At 31.4% G+C, this 19,288-nt stretch overlaps 1 protein-coding gene across 1 annotated transcript in view; it reads right to left on the bottom strand.

The window, feature by feature from the left end:
• The window catches only part of LOC129233979 (serine/threonine-protein phosphatase 6 regulatory ankyrin repeat subunit A-like), a 61,831-nt gene that overhangs the window by 11,696 nt on the left and 30,847 nt on the right, over window positions 1-19,288 (bottom strand). The window contains exon 2 of the mRNA XM_054867890.1: window positions 7,938-8,035. Coding sequence (XP_054723865.1) covers window positions 7,938-7,946 — 9 coding nt within the window. The 5' untranslated portion in view covers window positions 7,947-8,035. The remainder of the gene's footprint in view (window positions 1-7,937; window positions 8,036-19,288) is intronic.

The raw sequence follows: 19,288 nt of genomic DNA, 5'->3' as shown, positions 1-19,288 counted from the left end.
CCTTTGAGCCCTTTCCAATACATTCATATCTTTGTTAAGATAAGGAGACCGAAACTGAACAGCCTACTCCAAACGAGGTCTCACCAAACTTCTATATAACGGCAGAAGAACTTCTTTAGATTCATTCGAAATAGATCTATTGATAAACCCAAGCATCTTATTATTGGCTTTGTTACTAGCAAAGCTGCACTGTTGGCTAAACTTTAAATCCTGACTTATTAAGACCCCCAGATCAGTAACTTTGTCTGCCTGACTAATGACTGAACCTTGCAAATAATAATAACTTGTACACATATATAATAATAATAATAAATATGTATTGATGTAAAGAGAGAGAGAGTGCTGTGAAAAAAAAATTGTGCCCCCCCCCCCCTCCCCTAAAAATATTTTCTGGTTGCGCCCCTGGGTATCTGTCGATCCTTGTACCGTAAAAATGAAGTTGTTACTAATGAACGAGGAAAATTGTTGCTAAAAAAGAATTCAACCAAATGTGTATCTTGATGGTGGGCAGCGAATCATGTGCTGGTTCACAAAATACCTCACTGTCAGTCTTAGAATGGGAAATTACTGACTTTATACATTACTAGCAGTACCTGCACGGCGATGCCCGTGCTAAAAATTTAACGGAAGTCCGTTGAATAAAAAAAAATTGACGCTCCCTCCCCCTCTGATGTAAAATGATCATTTTTCTTTGTATAAAATGCGTACACACCTTTTCAAAGAAAAAAAAAAAACCTATTAAAGTTTGTTTGGAATTTAAAACTTTTCGTCAAATCATTAAATTAGATTTACAGTTGTTTTAAAACTCTATTTAGCCAGTGAAGTGGTTTTTATTTCAATTTAAAATATTTCGCCAAATAAACAAATAAGACATCAAATAATATCTTTCAAATGTAAAAATAGTTCCGCAACTCTATTGTTTATCGCCAAACTCGCCTAGCAACCACGCTCTCATAATCCATCTGTCTAACGAAAAAAACAAAAAAAGAAAAAAAAAATCCAGTGGAACATTTAAAAATTGTCAGAAAATAAGAAGAAAATGTTGTACATTGCACTCGGATAAAAACAAAAAAAAAATATCAAAACTCGGAAAAATATCAAAACTTTCTTTTCTTCCAAAACAAATTGCCAATACAATGAACTGATTTTATACATTATTGATATCGTTGCTACAGCATTTACTCAGAATCAAATATTTTTAGTAGGTTTTCACTCCAAAGAAACTGAAATGCTTCGGCATTTAAAAATGTACGGGTTTTTAGTCATTATCTTTGACAGTAAAACTTTTTTTTAGAATGGAATGGATTATGTTAGAGGACCAGGGGCTTCTAATAGGGCAAGAGGATCTGTAATAAGTTATGGTGCATCGAATAACAAGAATAAAGTATTAATAACGAACATTAAAGGATAAATTGATTACAGAATTTTTTTTTTAATACCTTTAAATAATTTAGAGATTCATTTTTATTTTAAATCTCATTATAGCTTTTATTTAAACAAGCAGTTCTTGTGGGTGGTTGTATATATACATATTGTAACCAATTCTGTAAATAGTAATTATTTTTGTGATTAATGTGTTGTAATCTAGCTAAATTTGGCTTTTATTTCATTATTTTTATCTAAAATTATCTTAGTAACGTAACCCGTAAATAGCTTTTTGTGATGTACATACCACCCCATAACATTCGGCGGAAGTATACGTTCCCCTCATTTCTGAATGATAAAATTTGTGAATGGAATAAAAAGAAAATATCAGATGGTCGTAGAACGGTCTGCGATTTTCCGGAATATTCGAGAGCTCTCTTCGGGGTTTTATAAATACTCAAGCGGCAAGTTCGAAGTCAGTCTCGTTTTAGTTTTTTCTTGTGAATCGTGTCAGAGGCGCGCTGGAGAGCAAGTATTAGCTCTGTTTTGTGAAGCCCTTCAGCTGTATTTTTGCGAATTTTGATGTAAATACGTGGTCGACCGTTGAGTGGTGTCAATCGATATTTGCCTAATTGCTATGGTTAATTTAGCAGTTGTTAACGATATTTCTTGTACATAGTTGTAAATAAATCTCCTGCGTTTTCTCAAGAACTGTGTCGTCATTTCAAGAAAGTTTGAAGCTGCACGAACTCTTAACAATATATATACAGCAATTTCGGATTTAATTGTAGTTATTCTCATTCATCTACATCAGTGTTTTTTCTGTAAAAATGCAAATTAAAAAAATCATTTCATAATGCAGACTTTGCTTAGGTTAAGCTATGAAAGAAACTAGCATAGCACAGACGATTTGCAACCCTTGTGATGAAAATGAGTGTCCCTATAAAATTTTAAACTTGCTCAGGGTTGCCAGGCTTGGTTGTTATCAGGCTTTTTTCGGCTAATTTCAACCACACTCAACTGAGGGTGAAAAATTCAATAGCAGATATTCGGCTTTTTTTTTTAAAGCGAAACCATTATTTGATTGTTGCACTTTATTCTATTTATTCATTTTCTTTTTTATATTTTAAATAGATTTTTTTACTTTTTAAATCCCACATCTGCAAGACACAATATACAAACTTTATCTAATACTCTATACAAATGTCTCGACACGGCAAGAAAAAAAAAACGATTGAATTAAAGTCTCAAGTTTTCGGTTGTTTTTAACTATTTGCCTCAATTAAGCAACACCTCACATTTCGCTTTTTGTAAAGTAAAGTAGCTCGTATGATCATAATTATCTTGAAAAACTTTCGGTGAATTCATTTCTCTTCGTTTTCTCCGTTTAAATATTTCCAGCCCGATAAGACTATTAAACAGTCAGGCAGACATACTGTGAATAATATTACAGGAAAAAGTTTGCTTTCAAGTATCATGTCAGAATAACAGAATTTTTATAAAAATATAAGCACTTTTCATGATGCACTCAAAAGGAGAAAATAACTTTTCTGGGTCGGAAAGAACAATTTGAGTATACCTGCAGTTTTCAATTTTTCGAAGAAAAAGATTTCACAAACGAAGAAAAGTGCGCTCAAGTCAAATCGAGAATTTCTCTCTCTTTCTCTCTTATATAACTAACTAGCTTTCAATCATAAATTTGAGAGTTGTATATTTTTCTTAATGGGAAAGATTGGTTTGAAATGTCCCTTTCCAGAACTGTTTTTTGAAAACCATGGTTAAAATTCATTGTAAAGGCCTCGTTTAAATTTCTTACAAACATTTTATTTGTACGCAAACAGAAGAGGGCAACAGATTTTTTTTAAATCATTCATATTTTTCCGATGTTTTGCCGGAGCATCGCGTCATTTTGACATTTTATCCTGCATTTGTTTTGTATCACAAAGCAGTGCTTTCCAAATGTTGAACGATACAAAAATGTTGTCTATTTGTGTGTGCCTGTGTATTACTGTATTGAGAAAATGAGTGGTTGGTGTTTTTTTTTAATCGGTGATCATCGTCTACAGCGCTCTATTCCTCTTTCTGTCAAAGATCTCATCCCCGCAAACTTACAGCGCATTCGTTATTTTTTAATTAACAATCAAATTGTTCACTGTAAAATATTTATATGGCCGAAAAACGTTTGCTGTGTCAGATACTGATCAATAAAATTTAATTTTGTTCATATACAGTAGGCGCCATTTAATGTGATCACGGTTAATGTTATCATTCGCTTAATGTTATCAGGATCACGAAGTCCCAGAACACTTGTACGTTAACACACGTTTAAAAAGTCGTATATTGTAATCGGTGTCTTCGTTTATTGTTATCACTTTTTCATAAACTTTCAATCTTTTCCCCATTTTTGTTCCTCAATTAACAGAAATACATAGGCAAACCCTGACGAGACTCACATTCTGTGTAGCATTTTGTGGTTTTCAATCAAAATTTTTCTGGGAATGAAGCTGCAGAAAGTTCGCCCCCAGTGACCACAAACTCCCCCTAAGAAAACTTTCTTTTGCACCCAACAAAATTCAGTCGCTGGACATGGCATTGATGTAGGACCTCTATTGTTGCCATGACTTCGTAAACTATTAAAGAATTGTGTCGAGATTGAGAAAAAAGCAAAGTTAAATTAAAATTTAAACAACAAACAAAACCACACTGGAAAAGATAGAAGAGCTGAATGTGCTTTGAAACTGGTTTACGAATGTCGGGGAAAACGGTCATGTTTTACTTCACCTATTAGTATGTGATTAAAAATTGCATAATTTAGCTTTAACTTTTCATAATTCAGATATTTTCATTCTGTTAATTTAATAATTTGTAATTTGAAACTGCGTTCAGTTGACTCATTGTGATTTTAATTTGAGGTTGCCGAAATAAATGCATCGTAATTGGAAAAAAATCATTATTTTGTGTCTCCTGGATTCTTTTCGGTTATTGTTATCGGTCGGTTATTGTTATTGAATTATATTTGTCCCAAAGTGTTCACATTAAGCGGCGCCTACTGTATTTTGATGATTTTTGTTACAATATTTTATTTAAATGCGGGGGTGCCACTTTACGTATGTAAAAGATGTGAATGCTAAAAATGATGTAGCTATTAAATTTAGAAGATAAAAAATGTGATGGGTACACAACATTACCCCTGCTAAATATTTTATGTCTTTTTCTAACTCAAAAGAACAGATGCTACACATTCGAATATACACACCCCTTAACTTAATAATTTTTGACACCTTTAAAATATGTTATATAAGAGTTTGAGACTTTCAAATTCAAAAAAATTTGGATGTTTTATGTGTTTTAGGCATTCAAAATCTGGAGGAAAACACTGTATTGCTTTGAAAGAAATGATATTCGTAGTAACTACAGTAAAAATAAATACTGCAGATAAAGCAGGATTTGAGAGCTGTACGATTCTCCAAAAGGTTATAATTTAAAAATTCAACAAAAAATGTAACGAAAAGAAATTTTAAAAACAATTTAGAAAAAATTCAGAGGAGGTTCAAACCCTAAAAACCCTCCCCTAAAATGCGATCTTGAAACTATTACATAATATTACATGATATAATAAACCATATTCTAAATACATTCTACATTTCTCCCTATTTTTAATAATGAATGAATCACTTCGATACAATCGAAAGCCCGATTTTACGTCCTCCGAATTTACGTTTTTCCTGCATTTAAAGATTTTTCATCAAATCCCGTCAACAGATTTGCTGCTACTTATTTCCCGTATCACACGTTTTTTAACCCAATCCCTCGAGAATTGTAAAATTGGATTTTCACTCACATCATTTTAAAATAGTTTCTTAAACAACTATCGTAAACATTAGATATGGTGATATTTTCAAAATAAATATTGGATACATATCGTCCTATTAAATATCATGGTAGAGTAACACCCCCAGTAATTGGCAGGTCACCAGTGATTGGCACTTCCAACAAAAATGTACTAAAATTAGATTCGTACCCAATCTTTTAAAAGTCGAAGGCTATATACCTACTGAATGTACATTTTAAATATTATAACTTCAATTTATTTTACTAAACGGTAGAAGTGTGTAGGAAAGAGAAACAATTGTGGCTTGTGTCAAATCATTCATTTTTGTTGCAAAAGCTTCTTCTCTGGCTTAAGGGAAGCATGCGCATCAATCCATTAAAATCCGACTTAAAATATATTTTAAAATTTTGTTGTCAAAAGTTTTGTTTAATTGAAAGGTGATACTTTGAGTGGGTAGAAATATATTTTTTTCCCTTTTTGGTTTTTTGAAATAATGATGGACGCCATTTAGTGGTGCTTCAGTTTTGCTAGTCTCCAGTCATTGGCACATGTGCCTATAAACACAAATGTGTTGTGCAATGTGACACTAGTTTGATTTCTGATACTTTTTCAGCAACTATATTATATGGGTTCTACTATTGATTTGAACCCTGCAGAATACTGTTAAATTTTTAAGAGAAACAGTAAAATAACAAATATGTTCGGCCATCAGTCAGATATTGCGACTGCAGAGAATCGGTTTATTTTTTATAGTCATTTGGAATCATTGGGTCAATGTTCCTTTATCTGTGGAAATAGCTATAATTCAAAAAATCGAAACTGCATACCGACTAATGATTTTTTTTCCATACAACACTCCGAATTTATTTTTATTTCTCTAAAATACCTTTTCAACCCTAAAATGTGTGATTTAACATTAATTTATGTAAAATTACCTTTATGTACTTTAATTACTTTAAATTAACATTAATTATGTTTCTTATGATGATAAAATTTTTATGTAATCTAAAAGTGATTTTCCAGTTCTATTAACGTGTGCCAATTACTGGATCACGAGGTGTCATACACTTGGGTATCAAGTGCCAATTACTGGTGATTTTGCTAACTTTATATATATATATATACATATATATATATATATATAGATTTAAAAACATATAAATTCAAATATTTTTGACTTTAGTGAACTAAATAGATGCACAGATGTGCATTCTTTAATACAAAAATAATTGCAAGGGAATATTTTTCTCTAAGTAATAAAAACAGAGGTAAGTTTAAGGACAAACTCTTACAGTGCCAATTACTGGGGTCGTCACCCTACATATCGACCGATACATATTGGTGAACCCATTTTTGCATACGAAAATGTGGAATGTGACGTAGAAAAGAAATCAAACAGTTTGCGTTCAAATTGAAAATGTAAGGGAGGGGAAAAAAGGTTGATAAACTGGAATTTAATTTTCAGCAAGTGTCACTTCAACGAGTGTCCACACACACAAAACTTAGGGTTCATTTCAAAATACTTTCCAACGCCATTTTCTTTCCTGCTCTGAAGAAGCCCGCGTTCCATTCAAGATAATATCTGCACCCCAGAGCCAGACTGACCCCAGTCGAAAAATTGCGATTTTCCGCTGTTTAGTGCATTGCATGTGGAAGCCTATTCGGTATCGAGCCTGTGAACGCAGGGTTCGTACTCTATTTCAGACAGAAAATGAAGGAGTTTTGCAGGAGTAAAATGAGATTTTAGAAGAGTACCAAGGGGGCTGTCATCAAATGTCACACTTTTTTCCAACAAATTTGACCCCTTCCCCTTTATCACAAAGTGTCAAACTTCAGCCAACTCCTTCTCCAGTGTCCTGTCACATGTCAAATTTTTTACAAACATATTGTTACAATAACTGTGCGATGTCATTTTTTCACCCTCTCTCTTCCCCTTGTCACAATGTCATGAGCCCGTCTCCTCCTCAAAGCAAGACATACTTGTGGATGACAATTTTTATTTTACAATATCATAACTTTGATTTACTAAACAGTTGTTTTTTTAACACAATCACTTAATATAGTACATCTACTTATATTTTTAAATATTTAAATAATGATTAGACAACCTGACTTTTGCTGCTGAGAGTGTGCAGGAGGGAAAAACAGTAATCATAAAACTTGAAAAAAAAAAAAGGGCCAATCACCAACATGTTTTACTTCACTTATGAAATGTTTTACTCTTCTAATAAAATTTTCACCTTCAACTTTTATGACTTAACTATGATCAATTTGTAAATCACATCTTTCTGAAAAAAATAAATGCACGAAATGACTACATAAAAATCGTCCTCGTCATGACATTAGTTGTCAATCAAAGTATTTTAAGTTATTGTCATAGAGGTAGATTACGTAGTCTTGAACTAAAAATGAAGGAGTTAAAACCAAAATGAAGGAGTTTGAAGGGCCCTTGAAAAATTTTTTACAAATGAAGGAGTATTGGAGGAGTTTCGAAGGAGCGTAGGAACGAGCCCGTGAACGTCATTCTTTTCAAAAAACTCCTTTTCATTTTTTTACCAATTTTAAAAGAGCGCACACCCCATCCTTTGTATGAGCCAGAAAAAGTTTTTCCTCTCTCCCGTTAAATGACCATAACGTGACTCACGTCCTTCTGAGGTGCAGGCATTCCAAAACATTGGCTTACCTTGGCGTCAGTTCTGTTTTTGAAAGAAAAAATTCAAACAAAAGTAGTTTCACTTACGGAGTTCATCTTTCCTGGATTTTACTTCTTCACTCTTTCCAAGAATTAATTAAATATCTTCTTTTGTTTTTACTTCCCAGTGCCTGCAATTGCAGTTCCTGTAATTAGAATCAAAAGATAGAGCATAGGTTATGTATTCAAACAGATTTTAAACAATATACATTATCCTATTCGCAAACATTTCAAAAAAATAAATTCCTCCCAAATCAAACATTTTAACTCAACAGCACACAAAAGTTTCATATCGGGGAGTCCGAGATTTAAATCGTAAACAAATTGCGCAAATGGCATTGACCGCTGCAGAAAGGCAAAAAAGGAGGCGAGATAAAATAAAAAACAAAGGAATGAAGATTACAGAAATTAAAACGAAGTAAAAGCTAAAAAGAGCAGAGGTTGAAAAACAAATTAATTCATTCATAAAAACCTAGCTAAATTACCAAAGTTAGTTCAGAAAAAAGCTAGAAAGAGAAAAATAGAATAAGAGTAGAAAAAAATAGAGAGCATTGAGAAGTGCCACGTTTCAAATAACAGTTGCATTATCCCCCTTAAAAATAAAACCTTGTTAATTTCTGTTAGTCCAGGGGTTCTCAACCTGTGGGCGGCCACCTCCCAGGGGGTCGCGACATTACCCCCACATTTAAAAATATGTCATTGCACAGTTGAAAAATACAAATACATAGGGGGAAATAGAGTAGCATCAATTCTCGAACGCAATGGCGAATCAAAACCCTTGTGCCTAAAACTATTTTTTTAGAAACTATATTTTGTGAGAAAATATCAAAAACAGAACAAAATGTGTCAAAATATTTTTTTTGATTATTTAATCTAGTTATTCAAAGTGACCAATTCAAGTATGGATATATATGTAACTTATTTGTGCAGCTGATTTTAATCTAGTTACGTAAAAATTAAATTTTTCATTAAAAATTTCAATTTGTATACAGGAGGGTTTTTTTTCCCCATAAATCAATTTTTTTGACATTTATGCATGTGTGCAAAATAAAGTGTTCAAAATAAAAATTAAAAAAATTTGACTTAAATACAATGAATTACAATTTTTTCTAGTTACAGAACATATTATATTAACAATATGAACTAAAAACAGAATAGCACAAGTTTTATTATGTAAGTGTATAGTCATCAACTTCTCGTTCTTTGATCCATGATTTGAAAAAAAAAGAATTCCTTAAAACATCATGTAAATATTATTTGCAAAAACTTTTTAAAAAATTAAGCTTTTTTTTTTTGCACTTAAATATTGCACATTTAATAACATTCCTTCATTACAAATGGAACTAAATTTAGTTGTATTGTTGCGTTGTGAATTTCCCTTCATCATACGTAACCAACTGTTACATAAGGAAGTTTTTATGTAATAGTTATTGGCAATTTTTTTAAGTAAAATATTTTTTAAATTAAGATTTTGGAGAAAAATATCAAATACTCATTATATATATATTTAAACCTCATTAATATCTATATTTATGCATTGTGAATATTGCAGTAAATACGAATTGATTATGTTAAAAACCACCCATCCAGTCCTAAACCAGTTTCGGACAGTCCAAAAACCAACCCCGGTTAAGTTGACCGATACCAATTGAACAAGATTTGTGAAAACTTTTGAGCTTGTCCCAATTAATCTGCACAGAACTGCATACATATGATTACATTATACATTTTACTAGAGACGTACCGAGCAGCCGAGTACCGAGTACTCGGCCGACTTACCAAGTACCGATTATGCTTTAAGAAGAACCACCAACACACATGTGATGAATTTTGAACTTATTGGAATAGTTGTATAAGGGTACGTCCACCGTTACTCTTGTGACCATCAGAGAAAATTTGTGTGGTTATTTCCAATTATTATGTCACATTATACATTTAGGTTAAAATTCAGGATTATTTCAGGAAGTCATGTGTGTTTTGCTTAAAAAAACATATTTGAATTATAATTTAAGAAATTTTGCTTCCCTTGGGAGAAGATTAAACATTTGTTACTCTTGTGACCAATGGAAAAGGCAAATTTCAAATTTTAAGTTTGAGCTACAAGTCCTGTGAATTGTACAGGAATAATAGATTGAAATTCAGAGATTTACCAAAGGTATTATTGCTCTTGAAAAGGATAGTAGCAAAAAAGTTATCTGATTACAAGTTAACATATTGCACTTGCTTTTGTAAAAAACAGAGTGTTACTCTTGTGACGTTACTCTTGTGACAATTTGTCCAAAATAGTATTTCTGGACAAATGTAACATTTGATACACTTTTAAGACACTAAATTGATACTTTGATACATTTATTTTCATATAATAGAACTTTTAAAGATTTATTACATTTTAAGGCATGGAAAATTTAATAAATAATAAAACAATTATATTCTATAAAATCCTCGAGAGTTGATTAAGGTGGGAGCATCAGCGTTAGCTATAATTTGTTTTTTTTTTGTACCAAATACTGTGCTCATCAGGCTCAAACTTGAAAACTCCTTTTATTTTTGTTGGGACCAAACACTTAACCTGGTATTCTTCATTCATAACAGCAGTTATCATGCCATAAAAACATGCACCATCATATGTTAAAGATACCCATTGACCACATTGCAGCTTCTCATTCTTTGCTTCTGAGCTAAGTAAAACCTCACTGTCATCATCAGTATTGTCACTTTTTTCATCAATGTTTTCGGTATTAAATCTATATTTTATGAATGAGTGATGTTGCGGATAGGGCTTGTAGTGGATTGCATCGCGCCTTGCTTCAACAAAATGTATTTTTTGCGTGCCTTTCACACTTTTTACTTTTTCCCATTGAGGTGACACACGTTCTTTGGCTGTTTCGATTTCTTCGTTTGAAATGTGGATAACATTGACTTTTGTTTTTCCATCAACAATTTTTGTGAAGTCTGCAGCATTTCTTACAATTCCTTTTTTAGCACGTACTTCACCCCAAACGTATCTTTTAACAACAGCACCAATTCCATCAACAGCTCCTTTTCCATGCGCTGTTGAAAAGAATGTCCAACTAAGTTTGTTCAAATTGTAATCTGATTTAATCAAAGACATGTTAGAAAAATTGTATTTTTGTTTGAATTGTGCTGCACAACCATCAGAAAAAATGCTTACATTTTTTACAGATGCGTTTCCTTTAAGGTGGTCTTCTAAAATTTTGCGAAGAAATGCATTTACAGAAAATCTATCATGTGTTATGTTATCAGAAACAATAGCATACGATTTCACTTGGCCACTTTCACACCATATGACTGCTGTAAAAACAGTAACTTGCGGATTTGACCAGTGTGCAGACTGGATCTCATCTTGATAAAGGCAGGTATAGTTTTCTGCAAAATCTACTTGCAACACAATACTTTCAGTATTTGTGTTGCTCTTTGCATACTGAAAATATGCCTGAGTTGAGGATTGAGTGAATAAATGAAGCAGAAAAGGGTACAATTGCTTTCTCAAATCATGTAAAGCATTAATGATGGTTTCAGTTACTTTTATCTTCTCAAAACGTCCAGCAATGCTTTTCCACTGAAAATAACTAATACGCTGTTCTTCATTTTGGATATCTACTTCTTCAAAAAGTATTTTTATATTATCTTCGCAAATCACACATTCAGAGTTCATACACTCAAATGAAGATGTATCACAACAAATAAAATCTATTAAATCCTTAGGTGATCCTACATTAAAGGTGGGTAATACCTCTGCTATTGCTTTGTAAATTTCTTCGAAATTTTCATGGTATCGACAAATACAGATGTTCTGGGGAATGCCTCTATATGGTTTTACAAAACTAGGTCTCATTGCTGCAAATGATGATTTCCCAATCTTAATGTCAGGAAATGTGTCTTTAAATATTTGGAAAGCTTCCCTTATTGTGAATAATAAATACCGCCTAGGATTTATGGCATTGTTTTGATTCTTCTTACGCCGTACTAATGCAGCTTTAGCTGAAGGATCAACTCTACTTATATCATCTCGAAGATAAAAATCGGTTACTAATTTATGCGCTGTGCTAGTTAAACAAACATTAGCTTTAGGAACTGGGGTGGTTTTTAGAATTACACCAGATTTTTGAGCTAAATTTGTAATGACAGAAAGCTTCTTAGTAGGCGATCTTGGAAGTTTTCTTTCTATACGCTTCATCATTCTCCCTAAAGCTTGCGGAGTTAAAGATTTCTTTGTTTCATTACCATGTCTGACTTTTGCTAATTCTCTACTTTTTCTTTTCCTAAGCTTCGCCTTTTCTCTTGCCAAAGCCTTTTCAGATTCTGATATCAATCCTTTCACTTTATCATAATATGTTTTGTTTTGCTTCTTTCTCATCTTCAAATATTCTTTTTCATTTTTGTGCCTTTGCCTCCATAATTTCTGACGCTCTGTAGCATTTTTTCTCTTATTTTGAGCTATTTCCTCCATTGCAAACAGACTTCTTGTTGAAACCAAAATGAAATTTTAAGTAATGGTAACACTAAGAAGAAAGCAAACACCATATGCATATTAAACTAAAAATGAATAAGTTGAGCTGTTTCACTAAACCTGATATTTCATACATTCCAAATAAAACACAATTAGAAAGTATATGAAAATATATACTAATAGCATAATTAAAAGTATAATGTGTTTGAAGAATTGATCCACTGATGAAGTATAATTAAGAATTAATCACCTTGATTAAGTGTCTAATTAAATACTTCAGAATTATTCTGATCAGAAAGATAACTACTCAACTTGAAGGATTGTTGTTTATTTTTATTTTGATCATATTTATTTGATTTCATTTTAGTATTACTTAGAAGTCAACCTACTGAGAACAAAATGTTACTCTTGTGACAGTAAAATGTTACTCTTGTGACATCACCCCAGAGCTTAATCTATGGATTAAAAAAATGAAATATTTAGTGTAAAATGTGTCTGATATTAACAAATCAGAAAATATGAAGTTTGAAGTGAAAATTTTAAAAAGTTTTTTCAAAATTAAAGCTTTGATATGTTTTTGTTACCCTTGTGACATGCATGTATTGACTACTAATTAAGCACTTGAAATTAGCTATTAATTAATAATAAAAATGTTTTAACTACATACATATGATAAATAAGATTATACTCTATTAAATTAAATGCAAAGTATCTATTTTTTTTTGAAAAAAGGGAGATCCTTAGTCAGTTTTACAAAATCAACATTTTAAGCCTTAGTGGAAATAAAATTGAGTGATCTTAATTCCCATTAAATTTTCATTGTATATTTATCTATGTGGAAATTTAAGTTACATTTTCAGTAACATCAATTTCTGAGGATTAAAATGGTGTATAACACTTGAGGTTTCATGAAAAAAAAAAAATTGTGAAAAAAGGTTCAATTGCTGTGGACGTACCCATAAACCTCCTGGTCCATATAACAGTTTTTAAAACTAAATTCCTGCTGAAATTTAATTACGCATTATTTAAAAAATTTTGCATATGTCAAAAATTTTTACAAAAAAAAATATTTTCAAAATTAAAAATAAATAAAATAAAAGGTATGATTAATCAAGTTGGAATTAAAACAAATTATACCAATCTATTATACTTCTAGTCCACCAAACATAAATAATTTTTAAAAGCAAATAAAACAAATATGCAGGAACAATGCAGACACGTGTTTCTGCGTTACAAGGAACGTCTTTTTCAGCGCATAAAATGTGAGCTAAATAATGTAAAGACATTCGACGGAAGAATCCGACTTTTGTCGGATGCCCTTTAAATCAACGAGCTAACATTTTGTGCATTGAAAAAGGAATTCCTTGTAATGCCAAAACACGTGTCTGCACTGTGCTTGTAACATTGTTTTATTTCCATTTACTTTTTAAGGAAAGGTACTTTTATATTTCTTACAACTAATTTTTGTTTGTAGCAAAAATCCATTTTTAATATACAAATTCCATGTTTCCTACACTTACTTTCTTTGCACAATTTTTAATAAATAAGTTTTATTAACTTTGGGGGACATTGAAACAAAGATTAATTCCATTGAAGTATTACAAACTTTATTATTCTTAAAATTTAAATTTGACTTGTAAATGATTGCAGAATATTATATGTGATTGCATTTTTTTTTTTTATAAATTTTAATATCTGTCTTAGACAATATTCAACTTTTTGCAGCTACTCGATATTGGCCGAGTATCTGATCAAAGTTGGGCCGAGTACCGAGTACTCGGCAAATTGGCCCAGTAGGCCGAGTACCGAGTACTTACCGAGTACTCCGTATGTCTCTACATTTTACAATCTACTTCTATTTTTGATTCAACAAAAATTTAATCATTATTTATGAATTCATTATAAAAAAATATTAACATACATAAAAAAGAAGAAAAAACTGATGGCTGAAGTAATGTTATTTATTTATTCGTAATTTTATGTTTTCCTTAAATTTTCTATAATTTTGAATATATTAACTATGTATATAACGTTGCAACAACAACTTCTTTTATGTGTTGATACTTTTCTCCTTAACCATTAGTGCTTTTAGATAACTTTCTAATTTTCATTGCATTAAATGGCTACTAATAATTAAAAAATAAATTATAAGTGCTCCTAAATTAGCCTGCTGACCACAGACTACCCTTAATATTTTCAAGTTTAGTTTGCATAATGCAATTTTATAAACAACACAATATTGCAACTAAAATTACGTGACTGAATTTTGCAGCACGGTACAAACATCATCTGGACACTGGTCCATTACAAAATTTTACAGCTCTAAACACTTTTACTGGTCCATTTTGTATCCTGGTATAAAATAATGAAAAATTAAGAGCATAACCGAAAACAGTGTCACCGAATATTTGGTTTAATACAAATCAAATTCCAAAACACAACAGTTAACACATTCGACTATTCGACAATAAACAAACACATATTTTCTCGTGCAACAGAAGAAAGTTATAGAAAAGTAGCAAAGTACAAAAATTATGATCAATGTAGATTAAATTCAATCCACTCAAACACTAAATTTAAATTGTGTTGCTTTTGACATTTTCTCAAATATTATGACACATTAAACTCACATAAAGTTTTTGTTAAGAAATAATTATTAATGTTTAGTTGTCTCAGGTTGGCAACACAGTCAAAATATTATATCTTCAGAACGTACTAAATTAGTTCAAGTAAAATGTTTGGTCTTATGTGTTTGTAATGTGCTTGTGTCTTTTATAATAAAATATATTTGGCCATTCCCACTGAGTAATCTCTCCATATAAGTAAAAACTCTACAGGTCATGGGCCCAGAGTACCGCAGAGTGGCCGATTAAAATGCAAAAGTAAAAAAAATGAAATAAGAAGAAATAAATTTGAAGGTAAAAATTGCAGTACGAAAAAAAATGGCTAATATTGCTGAAGATTTGAGTTCTGTCGAAAAACTGAAAGATCAAAGTAACTTTGCAGTGTGGAAATTCCAGGTAAACATAATTTTTAAATCGCATTCATTATTTAATATTGTAAACGGATCTGAAAGAAAAGATGGTTTAAATGATAATGCACTTACTTTATGGAAGAAAAAAGATGCTCAAGCACAGAAAATAATTGTGACAACTATAGACAAGAAAGTTATGATGCATATTTTAAATTGCGAAAATAGTTGTGACATGTACAAAAAACTTTGCGGAATTTATGAACGCGATTCTGAACAACAAAAATGTAGCTTACTTCAAGAATTTTTTAGTTACAATTTTGATTCTGAACATGATATTGCTATGCACATAAGTAAATTAGAAAATATAGCATACCGTCTAAAAGCGCTGGATAAGAAAATTGATGACGAGATGATAATATCTAAAATTCTTTCAAGCTTACCAGAAAAATATAAACATTTTCGAAGCGCGTGGGAATCTACCGCCAAAGAAGATAAAACATTAGCTAACTTGACAGCTCGGTTGTTAAATGAAGAAAATAGTAAGAAAAATTCTGAAATTAAAGAACAAAATGTGGCATTTAAAGTACAAGAAAAGAAATGCTTTCGATGTAATTCTGAAGATCACCTTGCTAGATACTGTCCTAAAAGTAGAACTCAAGAAAAATACGTCAAAGAAAATAAATATTACAGAAATAATAGTCCTTCGCATTTTACTAAAGATAGTACAAACCAGAAAAATCAACCTCGTTGCGGCATTTGCAAAAAAGCTAATCACGTAGAAAAAGACTGCTATTTTCGAAATAATTCAAAGAAACATGTCTCATTTCTTGCTCCAAATGAAAAATCTTATCAGAAGTGGATAATTGATTCGGGATCCTCTAGCCATATGGTAAATGATGAAACAATGCTAGAAGATATTGTAATTGTTTCAACTGAAATAGGTCTTGCCAAAAACTCAGAAGTTATGGAAGCGAAAAGCATCGGAACCTTTAAAACTGATAACTGCATTTTAAAGCAAGTACTCTATGTTCCTGAACTGAGCAAAAATTTGCTGTCAGTAAATGCAATTACTAAAAATGATGGTGAAGTAAAATTTGTAGAAGATAGAGTGGAAATTTCAAAAGATGGAAAAATTGTGTTGAAAGGTTACAAAAATGAAATAGGACTTTACGAAGTAGGGTTGAATCAAGAAAATGAAGCACTATTGACAGAAGATAAGAATAATGCAGATGTATGGCATCGCAAACTTGGACATATGTGTGTTAAGAACATGAAGTGTCTATTGAAAAATTCAACAGGAATTAAGCTAACAGAAAAAGAATTAAAAGATGTATCAAAAAATTGTGAAGTATGTCTGAAAGCTAAACAAGTAAGATTTCCCTTTAAAACTGAAAGACGAAGAGCAACCAGACCATTGCAAATAATACATACTGACATAAATGGCCGTATTGAAGAAGAAACATGGGATGAAAATAGATATTTTCTAACGTGCATAGATGATTTCACACATTTTGCTATGGTATTTTTGATGAAAAACAAATCTGAAACTCTTAATATTTTGAAGGAGTATGTTGAAGAAGCTGAAGCAAAATGGTCACTTCGAGTAGCAAAAATTCGTTGCGACAATGGTGGAGAATACAGATCAAATGAAATGAAAATATGGTGCAAGTCAAAGGGTATTGAGCTTGATTACACCGTTCCCCATTCTCCTCAATTAAATGCTAAAGCTGAACGCCTCAATCGAACTTTGCTAGACAAAACTCGTGCATTGCTTTTTGACTCAGGTCTGAAAAAAGAAATGTGGGGTGAAGCATTGAGAAAAGCAACTTATATTATAAATCGTAGTCCTACTGAAGCTACTGATGTTACACCAGCTGAAATGTGGTATCAAAACGAACCTAATTTGTCCCAATTGCAAATTTTTGGAAGCGTAGCTTATGCCAAAAATCTCGGATACCTAAAAAAGTTAGAGTCCAGAAGTAATAAATTTATTTTTGTGGGATACACTAACAACGGTTATCGTTTGTGGGATGAAGAAAAGAGAAGAATACGAATTTCGAGAGACGTAAAATTCATGGACCCAAGAAATAAAGAAAGGAACCTCTTATTTATTCCAACCGATTGTGAAGAAGATAAAGATAAAATCGAAGAAAATGAAGATAAAAACGAAGAAAGTGAAATTAAAAAGATTAAAAAGGAAGAAAGTGAAGAAGAAAATAAAGAAAATGAAGATATAAATGAAGATAACTGCGTAGAATCAGAATTATCTGATACAAATGATGAATCCGAAGAAAATGATAAAAACTTTGGACGTGGTAAAAGAAATAGAAAACTACCTAAATATTTAAGTGATTATGTTTTGCTCACGTATGAAGAAGCAGTAAAAGGACCAGATAAAGAAAAGTGGAAGAAAGCAATAGAAGATGAAAAGAAATCATTGGAAAAGAATGAAGTTTGGGAAGTTGTTGACAGAAGTGTTGCAAGAAACAAAAAGATTCTAAGTAATAAATGGGTATTTAAAATCAAAAACGATAATACATACAGAGCAAGATTAGTTGTGAGAGGTTGTGAACAAAGTTATGGAATACATTACGAACAAACTTTTAGCCCAGTTGTGAGCATTTCATCCTTAAGAATTCTGTTTGGATTGACTGTGAAAAGAGATTATCACATCATGAAGTTTGACATTAAAACTGCTTTTTTATATGGAGAACTGGATGAAGAGATATTTATGAGAATGCCAAAAGGTTACGAAGATGAGTCCAAAATATGCAAACTGAAAAAATCATTGTATGGACTAAAACAATCTCCTTTGAAATGGAATGAAAGATTAACTGATTTTTTGAGAAGCAAAAATTTTCGTCAAATTAAATCTGAGCAATGTATTTTCATCGGAAATGACATAATATTGGCTTTTTATGTTGATGACGGTATTCTTATTGGACCTGATAAATGTAAACTTAATGAATTCTTGAATGTTTTGAAAAAGGATTTTGACATAACATCTTGTGATAAACCAGATTCATTTTTAGGGATTCAACTGGAATCAAGTTCTGATAAATTGAAAATTCTTCAAGAAGCTTATGCTGATCAAGTACTTCAAAAATATAACATGCAAGATTCAAAGCCAGTTAATACACCATTAATGAAAACTTCGGTTGATGAAACAGAAAAATCAAGAGAAGTTGTTTTTCCTTTTCGAGAAGCAATTGGTAGTCTTTTATATTTGTCCTGCAGAACAAGACCTGATTTATCTTTTGCAGTGAACTCGAACAGTCGACATCTTGAAAATCCATCAAAAGAAGATGTCATAAATTTAAAAAGAACTCTCAGATATTTAAGAGGAAGTTCAAGCTTAGGAATATCTTACTCCAAAGAAAGTAGTGACAAAGAACTTATTGGTTATTGTGACGCAGATTATGCAGGAGATCGTGAAACACGTAGAAGTACTACGGGATATGTGATTTATTATTGTGGTGGACCTATTAGTTGGTGCTCAAGAAGACAGTCAATTGTTGCTACCTCCAGCACTGAGGCAGAATACATAGCAGCAGCAGAGTGTTGTCGAGAACTTATGTACCTCAAAACTCTAATTGAAGAAATAACTAGTGAAAGTATATCTGTAACCTTAAACGTTGATAATCAAAGTGCTATTACTTTAATTAAAAATGGGATATTTAACAGACGTAGCAAACATATAGATGTTAGATTTCATTACATAAAAGAAAAAGTAGAAGAGGGTTTAATTAAAGTAAATTATTGTCCAACTGACTTACAAATTGCAGATATTTTTACTAAAGCATTGGGGTTTAACAAATTTCAGAAATTTAAATCTAAATTGGTTGTATGACCTTACTTCTAAAAAGTGACTGGCTAGTTTTATTTATTTTTCTTCTGAAGAGTAAAATTATATTTGAATTCGATATTGTTTAACTTATTTTTCTTAAAGTTTTT

The sequence above is a fragment of the Uloborus diversus genome, unplaced genomic scaffold (assembly GCF_026930045.1).
Source record: "Uloborus diversus isolate 005 unplaced genomic scaffold, Udiv.v.3.1 scaffold_864, whole genome shotgun sequence".
Lineage (NCBI taxonomy): Eukaryota > Metazoa > Arthropoda > Arachnida > Araneae > Uloboridae > Uloborus > Uloborus diversus.
Note: the sequence above shows the minus strand (reverse complement) of the source record. Positions and strands in the feature narration are given on the sequence as shown.